The following is a 15,490-nucleotide window of genomic DNA, read 5'->3' on the forward strand; positions in this document are numbered from 1 at the left end:
TTGAAAAAATATATTTTATTCATGTTATGTAGTGGAAACCAGGACTCCAGAACATTTTGAAATGACATTTATTTCATTCACCAATACATTTTTAGGTTTCAGGATTTTTTTAAACCAAACTTTATATAAAGATGATTCTCAACTATGTTATGAAAGCTATAATGAAATGAATTGATATACCATTTTACTCTATGGAATATGTGGGTAAAATTGCCATAAATGCGTAGTCCCATTCTATACCTAATTTGCATATTAATGTGTTCTTGGGGCAATATGTAATGAACTGTAATAATGGGAGTAGCCTAATAATTAGCAACTCATTCATAATATTATTTAATATTGCATAGGAACATTGACATATTCAGTCATTTCTTTCCCTATTTATAAACATTATTGAAATCCTGGTGTCTCTAAAAGTCATATTTTGATTAGAAAACCCATAACATTTTCCTGAGATGTTGATTTATGACAAACAATTTGAAAATTTGTCCGATTTAAATGATCATTGTAAAATATCATATTTCCACAAGAGTGCGAAATTTGATCACTAAATTAATTTCAGTCATTTTTAAAGACCAAGGAGAAGTTGTTGTCATGGTGAAACCTCCAAACATTTGGCAATTCTGAAAAGCCGTAAATGTGCTTTTTACAGGACATCCAGTGTTAAAACTTTGACATATGTGATGACAGAGAAATTCACTAAAATATAATGCACTACAGACGACAAAAGTCTATTCCTGGGCCCCAGTAACAGAATACCCGACGAATCATATTTAAAATATAAATAAATACCAAATTTGCTGTAAAATCGTATTGCAATGGCCTTAAAATAAGCATTCGTAATTGAACGTTGCTTGCTGCATTCATATGAAAACAAATGTTGAATAAACGCGGCGCTTCACCTTTGGGTGGGCCGGAATCAAAGGATGTCGCGTGCACATTCGAGCGCGAGACTCTCACGCCTCGCGCATTTAAAGCCTGCACAGTTTCCAGAAGCAGTGAACTTGACAGCTCTGCTCTCCTCTGATGTGCCTCATGGATCACAGGGATTCCTGGACACTACAGGATGACAGGGGTCATCAGGGGCCAGCTGTGCGCTTTAAAAGCGCTGTCCGAAGCCTGGACACCCCGATCACTCGGACCACAGGCGCGCAGAGACAGAGTCGCAGCTGAAAACTTCATTGATTCGCAATGCCGATCTTATTGTTCGCCACTTTGGTGGTTTCTCTGATACACGTTGACTGCGTCCAGATCGATAGTCAGAGAGGACATCACAGAGCTTTCGCAGGGTCATATTCTGACTACAGTCTCCAGATGTACCCGAGGTACCCGCTGTACATGATGCAGTTATACAGAGACTTCAGCGGGAGCATGAGCCCTTCTCCAGCCAGTGTCCACAACACCACTGTCCAGCAGGCTGACTTCATCCTCAGCTTGATCGCTCAAGGTAAAACATGCACTTGCTTTAACCTTCTTGACTTATTCTGTATGCAAAATTAAATCAAATCAGTTGCACTTTTTTTTCTTCTTCCTCCTCTTTTTTTTTTTTTTTTTTTTTACAGTACGTGCACTTACAGTGTACTGGTAATATAAGGTAACTACACTGGTTAAGGTTTAGGGTAGGTTCAAGGTTAGTACCTATTACCCAGTTATTTTTATTAGCCTACTATCATAATATGTACATGGGGAACAGCACTGTAAAATAAAAGGTTACACTTTATTTGGTAACACTTTATTTTACAGTGTCATTGTAACTACATGTTACATGTGTACCAAGGACACTGTAAAATAAAGTGTTACCACCTACCAAAATGGTAAATGTACTCTTGGAAATAGGCTAATATGACTAATGATAGTTTATATAAAAGTAGGTTGCTCTTTATTTTATAGTATGTGCATTTGTAAGTGTAGGCCTTCTTAACTAAGAAAGTGCTGGGTATAATAAAAGGTCATTGAGTTAAGGTTAAGTTTAGGGGTAGGTTCTGCATTAATACCGAGTGTTAATACCTATATTAATACATATAGCCTACCCTGTTATTGTATTAACTATAATAAGTAGGCTTAGCTACATAGATTCAGCATAGAACTGTACAATATGAAATGGCTTCTTAATTAAATGTTTTTTTTTTTCTTCTTTTTTTTTTCGTTTGGCAACAGTTTGACTACTGGATAACATTTTAGCAGGCATTTTTTTCGTGTTAACAACACGTTGATAAAGTCTTGATGGATGTATATTCAGTGCGTTTGAAAGAAGAGTAGCCTAAAGTCCCGCATCTGGGGAACTTGTGGGCTCATTATCTGCTATCTGACCCTCAGATTTTACAACTCAGTAGTGTCACAATGCTTATTCGACTTTAAAGAGCTGGCTGTTTTATGTAAACGGGTGTGTGTATTAGCTCTTCAGACGTCTGTTAGCGCGAGGTTCAATACACATCTCCTGTCAAGCAGCTCCTCCATCCTGACAGCGCTGACATTTGGCTCTGACAGAACCTGAGGGGATCTCACGAAACCTGTTGAAAACAATCCACCTACTTCATTATACCCAATTTGAAGTTTATTTTTTTAAATAGGCCTAATCACCGAAAATAATGTGAAGCGTATAAAAGTAAGAATTATGAATAACGCTGTTGAGAAATGGTAGTAATATGTGCGTGGTTATTTAGACATTCTAGATTTAGACTTCGTTTGCTTATAATTTATTATTTATACATAATATTATTTATTCAAATTTTTTTTACATTTTAATTTTATTTTACTTTCACGTATGACGCGTTATAGTAGTTGCGTCGCGTTCCGATCTATTTCAGTGTTACAACTTAAACTGAGTCGCTGCAAGATTCCTTAATGCTTGTTATGAACACCAAAATGAAACCCTATTACATTTTAAGGAGAAACTCTTAAGAGTTTCTCCTTAAAATGTAATAGGGTTTCATTTTGGTTATTTAATGGCCATACATCACAAACTCAAATATTATGGATCTTCAATTTGTAATTGGGAAAAGGGAAGATCATTTGGTAACACTTTATTTCGATAGTCCACTTTAGACATACTATTAAGTAACTTTGCAACTGCATGTCAACTAACTCTCAGTAGACTATTACTAGACTGTCTAATATCTGCAAACTCTTTATTTTGATGCTCCTCAACAGACATTATACTGACTATAAGTAGCTAACTTTGCAAGTTGTTAACAGTCTACTACAGTAGCCTATACTAATACTCTAACGAGAGTTAGTTGACACGTAGTTGCAAAGGTAGCAGTTATTTCTAAAGTGGACCATCAAAATAAAGTGTAACCGATTCTTTTATGATTTATGTTAATATTGTATTTTTGACTTAATATTTAGCTTATTAATCGTGTGTCTTAGTAATCGTGTCTGCATTATTTTCTTTCGCTAATTGCAAGAGGTGACATGAACATTGTCTTTATTTTCCAGACTGTCATCAAACTGGTGAGCGATGGAGCGTCACTTTTGACATGTCTTCCCTCTCAGCGAGTGACGACATTCATCTTTCGGAGCTCCGCATCCGCCTCCCAGCGTTTTCTGCATCCAGACGCGTCATGGTGGACATCTTCCACTCGCGTAAACGGGACTGCGAGTCAGACTCAGTGTTTTGTCGCACTAAGAGACTTTTTCTGGGCAGCATCAAGTCGGTGCCCGGCTCTCCAGCATCAACCTGGAGGGTTTTCAACGTCACAGAGCTGCTCCAACACTGGCTGAGTCAGGGAACGGAGACTCCCGAGAACATCCCGACACCAGACGACGGAGAGGACACTGGAAGCGGTGAAGACTTAAGAGAGCCAGTTACAAAGAGTGAGGACACTGGAAGCGGTGAAGACTTAACAGAGCCGGTTACAAAGAGTGAGGACACTGGAAGCGGGGAAGGCTTAATTGAACCGGTTACGAAGAGTTGGCGAAGAAAAATTCAGCATCCCACAGCAGAACGAGTTATGATTGTAGTTTTCTACAAAAACAAGTTTTCCCACAGTGGCCAACGGGCCTCCAGCTTGATGAACACAGTTGCTCACTCCAAACATGTCATCCTGAGCCGGGCTCCAGACGCAGCTCAAGGCCGTCGACACAAGAGGAACCGGGTCGAGAGGATGCGCATCCAGACGGACGACAGAAACGCGACGGGAATAGAGCAACATCAAGGAGAACTTTGCCGGCGAGTCGATATGTGGGTGGATTTCGATCAAATTGGATGGGATGAGTGGATCGTGCACCCGAAGCGCTATAATGCATACCGATGCGAAGGCCAATGTCCAAGTCCACTGGATGAGTCTTTCAACCCAACCAACCACGCATATATGCAGGTGAGATACTGATCAGTGGTCAGGTCAACGTCAGTGTCATTTAACGACAAAATCAGATTCAGAAGGAACATTTTTTGCAAAAGTAGCCAACAAGTTTTCTGAAATGCAAAAAAAAAGAAAGAAAATGATCTAAATAGTAAAGTTCATCATAGTAGTATTTGTTGTAATGCCTGTCATTTTATGCTGATTTTAATAAAAACATGCGTACAGGATGATTTTTTGTACTATGGTTATAGGAAACTATCTAGTAAAGAATAAATTCTGAGATGAAAGACATAACATATCTTAATGGAATTTTTTGTGGGGTAAAATATGACCCGGTCCAACAACACGTCAACCGCTCTGGAATGAAAAGCTTTATAAGGGACAGTTATTGGGTTATAACTCACGTGCTGCGTTCTCTCTCTCCAGAGCTTGCTGAAGCTTTTCCAGCCGGAGCGCGTGAGCTGTCCGTCCTGCGTGCCCACGCGCCTCAGCTCGCTCTCCATGCTGTACTATGAAGGAGACGGTGTGGTCATGCGGCATCACGAGGACATGATCGTGGAGGAGTGCGGCTGTCACTGAAGACTGAAGATGCACTTTCAGTGGGCTGATCATGTAAAATATTCATACTATGTGACCCTGGACCACCAAACCAGTCACATGGGTCAATTTTTTTAAAATTGAGATGTATACATCATATGAAAGCTGAATAAATAAGCTTTCCATTGATGTATGGTTTGTTAGGATAGGACAATATTTGGTCGAAATCTGGAATCTGAGGGTGCAAAAAAATCCAAACATTGAGAAAATCTCCTTTAAAGGTCTACATTTATGGTCTCAATTGTGCTGCATTCACTCACAAAAATAAATGTTTTATATATTTACGATAGGAAATTTACTAAATATCTTCATGGAAGATGATCTTTACTTAATATCCTCATGATTTTTGGCATAAAAGAAAAATCAATAATTTTGACTCTTACAATGTATTGTTGGCTATTGCCACAAATATACCCGTGCGACATGTGACTGGTTTTGTGGTCCAGGGTCACATATATACACTCTTACAAAAAAGGTTCTATAGGACCTAAAAGGGGTTCACATCATCGGATCATTACATGGATTTATTTTCAATTAATTCATTTTTGTTTTAATACATTTAACGAAATGTATTAAGTAAATAGCTCGTAAACATACTTTATGACTACAAAAATTAAAATTAAACATGGAAGTACGCAAAAGGTCGACATTTCTCCTTATATAGAACATTTTTGTCTGTCCGGAACCCTAGAGTTCTATATAGAACCCCAATGAAACTTTTTTCCTAAGAGTGAACAAAAACATTCCATAATTCTGTTCCTGAACTAAAGCACATGTTTTTGGAGAATTTCAAATGAGAACCGCTGAAATGCTGTCAAAAGTACGGAAATATTTAATATTTAAAAGAAACACTTGTAAATATTTGGAATTTTTTAAGTGAGTGTATATTTTTACTTCATGTACATATGGGTGTATTACGTTTAAGAAAAATGTGATGTGAAATGTGTTTGTGTTTTTTACCATCTTATCAGCAGGCTTGATAAAGTTTTATAGAAATTATACACAAACATTGTCTGGGTCCTTTTGTCTAATGGAAGCACCCCAAACCCTCGCAGGATGGGGGCCGGGAGAATAAGTGCACTAAAAGGTGTTGAGAAGGAAAAGTATGTGAAGGACGGGTGGTGTGTAGAGGTGTCTGGATCGTCACGGTGTGTGTAGATGTCATCATGAGAGTTGGGTGGTCTGAAAACTTGCTGAACAATAAAGCTGCGTTAGGCGTGAGTCTGTTAACATGCTTACCATGACTGTCAAATGGCTTCATTAAAAGGGCTTCGGGATTATATTTAATCACAACCAAGGGAAGTCAAGCATTTGGCATTACATTATACTATTTTAATGTATTGTGAGGTTTCATTGTTTTTTATCCTCTAATCAATAGGTTTCAATATGCAAGAAATCAGGAGCACAAGAACGATTTAAAGTAAAACAAACACAATGGTGCACAACTGATTTCAGTTCACATATTAAACATAATAACTACAAATACCTAGAAATTATAAAAAAATATATATGACAAATGACAAAAAAAAAATGACAAAAAGATTCTGTTTTTTTTTTTTTTTTTGCCAAAATTTGGTCAGAAAAATCTCAGTAAGCTTTTAGCCAAGGTTAATACTCTAGTTTTCTTCCTTTAAAGCAATAACTATTGTACAAGAGGACAGTAAGTAAAAAAAAAGAAAAAAGGATGATCACACAACGCCAGTTTTTATTTCTTTATTAATTCTGTAAATGTATCTTCAGCTGGTGTACAGGGTTGAATATTTCTATATATTTATATAGACATTTAAAACCTTGTCTGATTCAAAGACCTATATTAGCAATAAAAATAAATACATAAATAAAATGAACGAAGCACAATGCTTCTATATTCCCACAGGCAACCCCCTGAAGTCTTGTTTGCTAAGATGCTATAAGTACATCCATGACATTAAAGTATTCCCATATTCCCAAATAGCAGGTCATAAATTCCCATTTGCAAGTGCAAAGCATTCTAATTAAATATAATTATATATATATATGTATTAAAAGATGTATTAAAAACATCTTTTCTGTGCAAGTGTGCATTTTGCATTCCTTTTCATAAGTAATATGCTATTGCGTTTATATTGATTTCAAATCATTCTGTAGTAAATAGGAGTATAAATATTCTCTCGGTTTGCAGCAGTTCACATTTTTTGCAAGAGGTTGTTTCAAACCATTGCTTGGACATCAAACTGCATTGCTAATCTGGCGAATCCTTGCTGCCATACTGGAACGGACCGGCCCGTCTGACCTGTGCGCTTTGGGTTCGTTCACGAGGGACTCGAGGGAGGGAGGAGGATCCACTAAAGGCCCCAGCACACTGGCTGGATTTGTTTTATTACCTAGAAACTCTAAAGTTGGCTGAAAAACCCAAAGCATATAAATGGGAATTTATGGGGAAACACAAGCACATAGAATATGAACATCTCGTTGACATCTAGACTTTTACTGCATGGTTGGGAAGTTATTTTACCATGCAGTGAGTCTGTGAATTTTATGTCCAAGCTACATAAAAAAAAAAAATCCTTTAATAATCCATCTGTAAAATGGACGATTAATAAAAAATATTACTTTTTTTTTTTTGATGGAAGACATGAATTTATAGTTTCTTTTATGAGTGCATCCTTATATTAAATGATTCCTTTAATAATTCGAGACTGTAAAAATTAGAAGTGACACTTTAAAAGTTCAATCTAGTGTTATTCGTGTGACTTGAATGTGTTACACAAGGGATAACAAAGATGGAATAACAACGCTAAGGCATTACACACAATGCTACAATAAATGGCCTATATTTGGTATTGTGCTTTTATGATATTAACAGAATCTTATTTTTATTTGCACACATCTGAAACGCCTGAAAATTTAGCTTCCGTTGTTTTTTCATCACAGGATAATTTCAGGATCAAGTATCTATGCTGTACTCAGATGAACATAAAATGAAATCAGACAGTTTGAAAGCCTTGAAGGGGTTTGCTACATTAATACTAACATATAAGGACTATAGTTGATTTGTCAGATGTTGGATCTGATGATCAGGGCATCAGTCGACATGATGGCCAACCAATCGCTGTTTGCATAATAAGATATAGTGACGAGATGAGCATCAATATACAGTCTACAACTGGACTGACTGGCAGTTGCTGCAAAAAACCTCCTGAAGAAAGAGACGAGTGGTTGAATTGCTGGAGAAGAATAACTTAAGTGCAAATCCAGATAATCCACATTATAGTTCAGTGTGTGTGTGTGTGTGTGTGTGTGTATGAAGTCAGATCTGTTCTGCTGTAGGACAGTCTGATCACAGTGTTCAGTGGCTGCGTGTCTTCATCAAGCTTAAGAGTTGCATGTGCCTATAAAATTATTAGGCATCTAATCTTATTATTAATGACAAAAATACAGACTGTGTGGTTTTCCTTAAAAACAAGATATAGTGCACGCCATGATTATTGGCATCACCTGTAATGATGAACAAAAAGGAAATGAAAAAATATACTAATAACCAATGTTGTTTGTTATCCTAAAAAGATGAGGAAAAATCTAACCTTTCAGTAAAGTTGTTTAAAAAAATTGCATATTATTATTATTGTTATTGAATATTTTACCAATAATTGGCACCCAAAGAACTATTTTGTGAACTTAATTGCCATTAATTTTTACGTAGATAAAAAAAAAAAAAAAAAAAAAAAAAAAAATCTATTTACTTTTCTTACCAAAGGGACTTTTGGTAAAAATATTATGCAATAATAATGAGGATATATATACACTATATTGCCAAAAGTTTTGGGAGGTCTGCCTCTACATGCACATGAACTTTAATGACATCCATTCTTAATCCGTAGGGTTTAATGTGGAGTTGGCCCACTCTTTGCAGCTATAACAGCTTCATCTCTTCTGAAGGCTTTCCACAAGGTTTAGGAGTGTGTTTATTAGTATTATTTGAAGTGCATTTGCCCTGGCTCGCAGTCTCCGCTCTAATTCATCCCAGAGGTGTCCTATCGAGTTGAGTCGGGAAAGTCAAGTCCTTCACACCAAACTCACTCATCCATGTCTTTATGGACCTGCTTTGTGCACTGGTGCGCAGTCATGTTGGAACAGGAACATCCCAAAACTGTTTCCACAAAGTTGGGAGCATGAAATTGTCCAAAATGTCTTGGTATTGAAGCATTACGAGCTCCTTTCACTGGAACTGGCCGAGCCCAACCCCTGAAAAACAACCCCACGCCATAACCCCCCCTCCACTAAAGTTTACACTTGGCACAATGCAGTCAGGCAAGTCCCGTTCTCCTGGCAACCGCCAAACCCGGACTCTTCACGAATGCACTTATTGCACAGGTGGCAACCTATCACTAGACCAAGCTCAGTCTTTTAAGATTGAACATTAGTCTGGGGAGTCTGCTCTGTATTTTCGACTGTCGTGATCAACAGGCAAATGACTCTGTTCGCAACTGGATAGTCCTTCAACCAATCAGACCAGCGATCCGGGTGACGTATGGAGTGAAAACTCCAGGCAGGAAACGTGTCCACAAACGTGTTGGTTTGGAGCATTGATCAGCGGTCTGCAGAAGCAGCGATGGCATCCAGCAATTTTTGCAGGTTGTCCAAAAGAAATATGAAAGTGAGCGGTATTTACACTCACTAGAGCGTTTCGTTTGCTAAACCAAAGAAGCCATTGAGCATCGTCGAGAGGTTAAAAGGAACTGGATTGGATTAAACCCGCCAATAGTGCGCCAGGTGGATAAGCCAGTTTGTGATTGGTTCACTGCATGCCTAAGTGCTTGATTTTATACAACTGTGGCCATGGACGTGACTGGAACACCTGAATTCAATGATTTGGAGGGGTGTCCCAATAGTTTTGGCAGTATAGTGTATATATATAAAAAAATATTATTTTTACATCATTCATGGAACATTTTAGCTGAATGTTAAGATGGTTCAGAGAACACTCAGAAGTAACGTTCCCATAAAACATCCGGTTACACTTTATTTTAAGGTGACGTAGTAACAATGTACTTATACTTCTGAGTTATAATAATTAACTACATGTACTTACTATAGAGTTACGGTTAGGGTTTGGTTTAGGGTTACTTGTAATTATGCATAACTTGCTGTTAGTAAATACATGTAGTAATGTGTAACTATGTCACCTTCAATTAAAGTGTTACCAAACATTCCCTTAATGGTTTCTCTAACGTTCACATAACCAATTAAAAACGTTTTTAAAAGATTTAAAAAAACTGGATGTCATGAACGTTCTGAGAAAACGTTTTCACAACTTAATGGAAATGTTCACAAAACATTCTAAGAATGTATTTTTGTATGATGGGTACACATCAATATTCAGCATATGGAGCAAAATTAAAAACAATGAAAAGGTTTTTTAGAGGTGACGCAATGTGTGGCTCATGGAAACATGACAAACCTTTAGAGTAAAGCCAGAGTATACTTTAGTGTGTCAGTACTTCAGTTGTGTGTGTGTGTGTACAGTACACACATACTGCACTATGCTGATGACACTATTTATGAAGTAATAGATGGATATGGGATAATTACAAGGATTGAGGAAATACTGAATGGAAACACTGGAACTGTGTTGCAGGGATGCCAATAACTGTGACATGTCTAGGGGAAAATGATATAGATTTTTGGGCTGCCAAAGTTATTGTTTAATGTCATTAACTATATTGAAATGGTTTCAATCTGTTCTAGTGTTCGTCTTTAAGATTTTTCGACTTTCTAATAGCGAGAAGGCATCAATTACACATCTGGTAACACTTTACAAAAAGCTCCTATTAATAGTTTTTAACAGTATTTATTAATCTGTTAACGTTAATAAAATACAGCTGTTCATTGTTAGCTCATGACCCATTAAATAATATTGAGTTTTGATGATAATAATGTATTAGTAATAGTTGAAATGAACATTAACTAAGATTAATAAATGCTTTAGAAGTAGTTTTCATTCAATAACCAATGTAACGAACTATAAACTTATTGTAAAGTGTTACCAAACATTTTTTGATTTCTTTCCTAAACAAGGAATGTTAATTTTACTTCACTGAAAGGTTAGACCTTGTAACTATTCGGATTAAACTAATAAACAAGAAAAAATAATTTTATTGCTTTTTGTTTGCTCACAAAGATACAGAAGGAAATGTTACTAGTGATTATTTGAAATAAAACAAATGTGTATGGCGGATAATGTGAATGTTAATATAATGCTTTTATGCTCCTCTGTGCATATCAAGTTATTAAATGGAAGCTCAGGGTTCATATGACACAGAGGAATGCATGAAAATAATCTGCAAACGTGCACATATAGATCCCCACAGTGATTTCAAAGAACGTCCAATGTACTGTATCCCACTGAAACACATTTAAACTGCACAAATTGTAACCCTTGAGCCTAGCATATCTCAGGCAACACAGGAGTTCACAGCTCATTTGCTACACAATTATACCTTTACAATACACAAGACACGTACTATTGGACTGAACAAGACTTCAGGAGCAAGTATTGAGACAGCAGCATAATCATCGCATAGATTGTTCACTTTTTTTTTTTGGCTGTGAAGAAGAACACACGCACACAGAGAGAGAGAGAGAGAGTACATTCACATCATATTTGAGTGCATATTATGAATATAATACCAGTACAAGAGGGTCAGACTCCTCCTGGTGGGAAATCATCTCAGTACTAGTGTGTTCTGGAAGACTAAATTTCAGGAAACTCTTGCTGGATTGGACTAAAACTAGCTTTTGTGTCCCACGTGCCCCCAAAACCCCCCCGATCTCAAGCGTACGCTTCCAGTTGGCCAAAGTCCTTCCCCTCACCATTTTTTCAGCCCTTGCGGTACGACAATATTTTCTCACCTCATAATTGCTTGCAGTCAGTGCTGTATGTAAAGGCAGGCCATGCGACAGCACTTTCACATGCTGATATTGAGATTACAGGAAGCACTTCTCAAATGCTTGCTTTTTTTCATTGTTTGGTTTCATTTTATAAGAAATCATGCCTCTAGCCTCTAGTGTTGGTTTTGCTTGTTAAAAAAATTCCTAAAATCTCTTTTTCGTAGTTGATATCCATCGCCTATATCGCCAGCGCTCTACTTCGGTTTTCTTCTTTATTTGACGCCCATCATGTGTCAGTGAAGGATGGTTTGGGTCTAGGTGTCAAGTCCTATTGGAAAAATAGAAAGGAAGGTTACGATGCTGCAATCTTAAAAGAATCATGACATTTGCATTGAGATTAAAGACATGGTCAGTGTATGTTTTGGAGAATAGTAGCTGGTGCAACACCGCAAAAAACAAAACAAATTTCATACTCATATTTTCATATTTTATCCAGTACAAATATCTAAACCTTCTTAAATCAAGATGCTTTTACTTGAGGTGCTCAATAACATAAGGTATAAAGGGCCAAGATTTACTAAAAGGCGTTAAAAACTATTAATATTGCATATGCATTTGTAGGAGTTTCCCTTTCAGACTCAAAATTTGTGGGAGGAGAATATTTAAATGAAACATGCAAGGTGATTTACTAAGGTTTGCGCCATTATTTATCTATGTCTTAAACCAGTCGTTCTTGTGTACATTGTGTCGGTCTTTATGGAAATGATCCGGCCGAGTCTGTGTTCTTTAATTTGTGTGTCGTCATTAGATCACACACAGAACTTTACACTCACATCTGCGCTTTTTTTGGTTATGCGCTCTCATGCTAATTTGCCCTCTTTAGTAAATCTGGCCCCAAGTCTTGTTTGCTGAAAAATTTTGTCTAAATTAAGAAAAAAAAAATATGCCAATGGGGTCAAAAAAAGAAACATGTTTTCCCTTTTCTGACCCCATTGGCATATATTTTGATACATTTTTCAGAAAACAAGACTTCATATCTTATGTCATTTAGCAACTCAAGTAAACATGTCTTGATTTAAGAAGGTTTAGACATTTGTATTGTAAAACGAGATAAAAATGCTGAGGAAGCAAATCTGTTTTGCAGTGAATGTGCTTTACCAGCTCTTACCAGGCCAAAACCAAATCTACAAACCGGTGGTTCATCTGATCAAACCGTCTAGATCAGATAATGGCCATAAATGATCTTAAGTTGAATTCAGTTGGGTTTTCCAACTGCACAACTCTAAGATTATTTAAACTATGCTTAATATAACAAAAATACAGCATGCTTTTCTGACAGGTCTGAGTGACACCAATCATCAGTAGTTTACAACACTTAAAGGAATGTGTACAGGATCTTTCAGAGTCTATAATAGGATAAAAGATGTTCCCAATATGAAAAAATGTCATTTAAAGGTACACTATGTAACTTTGTTTTGTTCAAAATTAACTCAATTTAAATAATGAGTCAATACATCATCAATCCTTCTTCCAAAAGGTGTTTTGTCTTACCCCGATTCACTATGGTAAGCCTATTATAAGTGTTTATATTTTGCATCTCTCTAACAGAGTTCTTGTAAAGCATCATCAATTGTGAAGGGTCATTTCATTATGGTTGTTGTAGCGCTGGGATGGAATTTATTCTCAAGGAAGTAGCGTGTCTATTAATGGGTAAAGCTACAGTAACGTCTTCAGCTAGTCAGCTTGAGATCCTTTCCATCTAAACTGGTTAAATCTCTTAGGCCGTGTGTCCACCAAAGCTGGCTAAAAACGCTAGGCGCTCTGCTGAAAACGCCTAGCTGTGGGCGCTTGAGAGCGTTTTGGCGACACTTAGCTTGTTATGATACGGAATATCCGCGAAAGTGTTACTAGTATCTTATTTCACACATATTTTGTTTCTCTGTTGATTCTATATTAAAATGTCAATACAATGCAATGTATTTTCTCTGGCTCTTGTTTTAAATGATTTTTCCCCGTTATTATGCTTGTTGTTGTCATCTGTTGACGTTGTACAAGCAGAATGTGGCGGTTGGTCGGTGTGGTATTAGTCCCGCCCCTTCTCCACTGTGATTGGACGGTTGGGTAAAAAGTGATAGTGATGAACGCTGTGTTTTACCCAAAGTTGAACATTCTTCAACTCTCGGCGACCTGTAAAAAACGCAGAGCGCTCGGCGCTTCAGCGTGAAAAAGACGCTCAGCGCCTCATTACGCTCATGCCGTTTTAAAAACGTGGCGCTCCCATTGAAAACAATTGAAAAAATACGCCAGCCGAGTGAAAAAGCTGCTTTGGTGGACGCACGGCCTTAAGCCTATAGTGAATGTTTTATGAGCAGCAGCATAACCATATTCATCCGCACAGCCACGCAGAACCGAAGCACAACCAAAACAATGTTCTTCCACAAAATTCATGCAGTAACTAGCCTGGGTGCCAGCCCGAACCCCGCCCACAACATTTTTTGGTCGGGAAGTTCGGTCTGGACTCGATCCATTGAGGAGTAATTATGCTCGGCTCCTAGAAGGCCGAGCCAATCAAATTGCCAGGGCGGGCTTTAATCGATGATGGACAGATGGTCTGCGGTTACGTCACCAAAGAGTGCTTGATTTGAATTAGTTTACAACAAAGACGACTGCAGCTGGAGAATTGAGATTTCACGAGTTCACATTTACAAATAAGTCAGATAGAATAAATGCGTAGGCTATATGAGATGTCATGAGTTCACACAAATAAGTAAGATAGAATAAATGCGTATATGACGTGCTGTCCGAGAGGGCTGTGGGCTCGGTAGCCATCCCCCCGTGTTCCTGGTTGTGAGAGAACAAGACAAGAGTGAGGATTCGGGGTGGTGGAGGGACCGAGGGATGCTGAAAAACTGTCAAGGAGTGTTAGGTAAGTTGACAGAGTGAATATGCTTCCGCGGTAACGTTAGACATGGTATTGTTTGATGACAAGTTGATATTGGATTGAGTACGTGCTCCTCCCGAACTTTGTTTATGAAACATCATGTGTAGATTCCGCCATCGCGTCTGTTATAGAAGATATCGACAGCGCATTCATTTTAAAAGAGGAACAGAGAGCCGCGCCCGCGACATTTTGTTGGTTGAAAATATGAATGAAGGACATGCGTCATTTACTCCGTTGCTCTGATTGGTTGTAGGTCTATCCAATTGAGTGCAGAGGTTTTTTTTTTCCTAGTTCGGTTGAGACACGCCCCATAATCAAATCTCTATGGAGCGGTATCAGACTCACATTCTGACTAGAATATGAGTATGACGAAGTCAGGCTATGCAGTAACTGCTAGAGGGCCAAAAGTTACTTAGTGTACCTTTAAGTAATTTAATGAGTAATTTAAGCTGCCGCTGTAAAGTGCTTTAGGTGTACCAGCAAGACATTATTCCAACACCAATAGAATTTCGAAAAATATTCCACAACATCCAACAACAATACTGTCATTTCAACACGGTTTGATCTCATTAGGATTCCAAATAATGATAGGATAGAAATCGATAGAATCCTGCAAAGATTCCGACAGGATTAAAAAAACAAACATAATCAAGAGTTATTCTGAAGTTAAAAGGGAGGAAGGGCACACAACTTCTGATTGGACACTTATATATATATTAGTTGGAAATGGACAAGATGTCAGAGGAATTCTGGAGTTAATGCAGTGAGGTGAAATGTG

General features: G+C 37.6%; 2 protein-coding genes across 20 annotated transcripts in view; one reads left to right on the top strand and one right to left on the bottom strand.

The window, feature by feature from the left end:
• The first annotated feature begins 533 nt into the window (after positions 1 to 533).
• Positions 534 to 5,805, top strand: spaw (southpaw). Its single transcript, XM_084415117.1, has 3 exons — positions 534 to 1,447; positions 3,439 to 4,319; positions 4,731 to 5,805. Exons 1-3 carry the CDS (start codon positions 1,192 to 1,194, stop codon positions 4,881 to 4,883), a joined length of 1,290 nt encoding a protein of 429 aa, XP_084271243.1. The 5' UTR covers positions 534 to 1,191; the 3' UTR covers positions 4,884 to 5,805.
• A 5,213-nt stretch (positions 5,806 to 11,018) lies between these two features.
• ank1a (ankyrin 1, erythrocytic a) overlaps positions 11,019 to 15,490 on the bottom strand; it is a 139,886-nt gene continuing 135,414 nt past the window's right edge. For 16 of the 19 annotated variants that reach the window (XM_084413708.1, XM_084413707.1, XM_084413706.1 and 13 more), the window contains one exon: positions 11,019 to 12,099. Coding sequence is in view for 7 of the 19 variants with exons in the window: in XM_084413704.1 (XP_084269830.1) it covers positions 12,058 to 12,099 (42 nt within the window). In the remaining 12 variants the exon portion in view is untranslated. The remainder of the gene's footprint in view (positions 12,100 to 15,490) is intronic. The other 3 variants (XM_084413701.1, XM_084413691.1, XM_084413693.1) reach the window with 2 other exon arrangements.

Source organism: Rutilus rutilus, assembly GCF_951802725.1.
Source record: "Rutilus rutilus genome assembly, chromosome: 7".
NCBI classification, from domain to species: Eukaryota; Metazoa; Chordata; class Actinopteri; order Cypriniformes; family Leuciscidae; genus Rutilus; species Rutilus rutilus.

What these genes read in the sequence shown, in the direction of transcription:
- spaw (XM_084415117.1), top strand. Translation starts at nt 1,192, where the DNA reads ATGCCGATCTTATTGTTCGCCACTTTGGTGGTTTCTCTGATACACGTT. An exon ending in CCTCAGCTTGATCGCTCAAG is followed by an intron (nt 1,448 to 3,438) that starts GTAAAACATGCA and finishes TTTATTTTCCAG; the next exon opens with ACTGTCATCAAACTGGTGAG. An exon ending in CCAACCACGCATATATGCAG is followed by an intron (nt 4,320 to 4,730) that starts GTGAGATACTGA and finishes CTCTCTCTCCAG; the next exon opens with AGCTTGCTGAAGCTTTTCCA.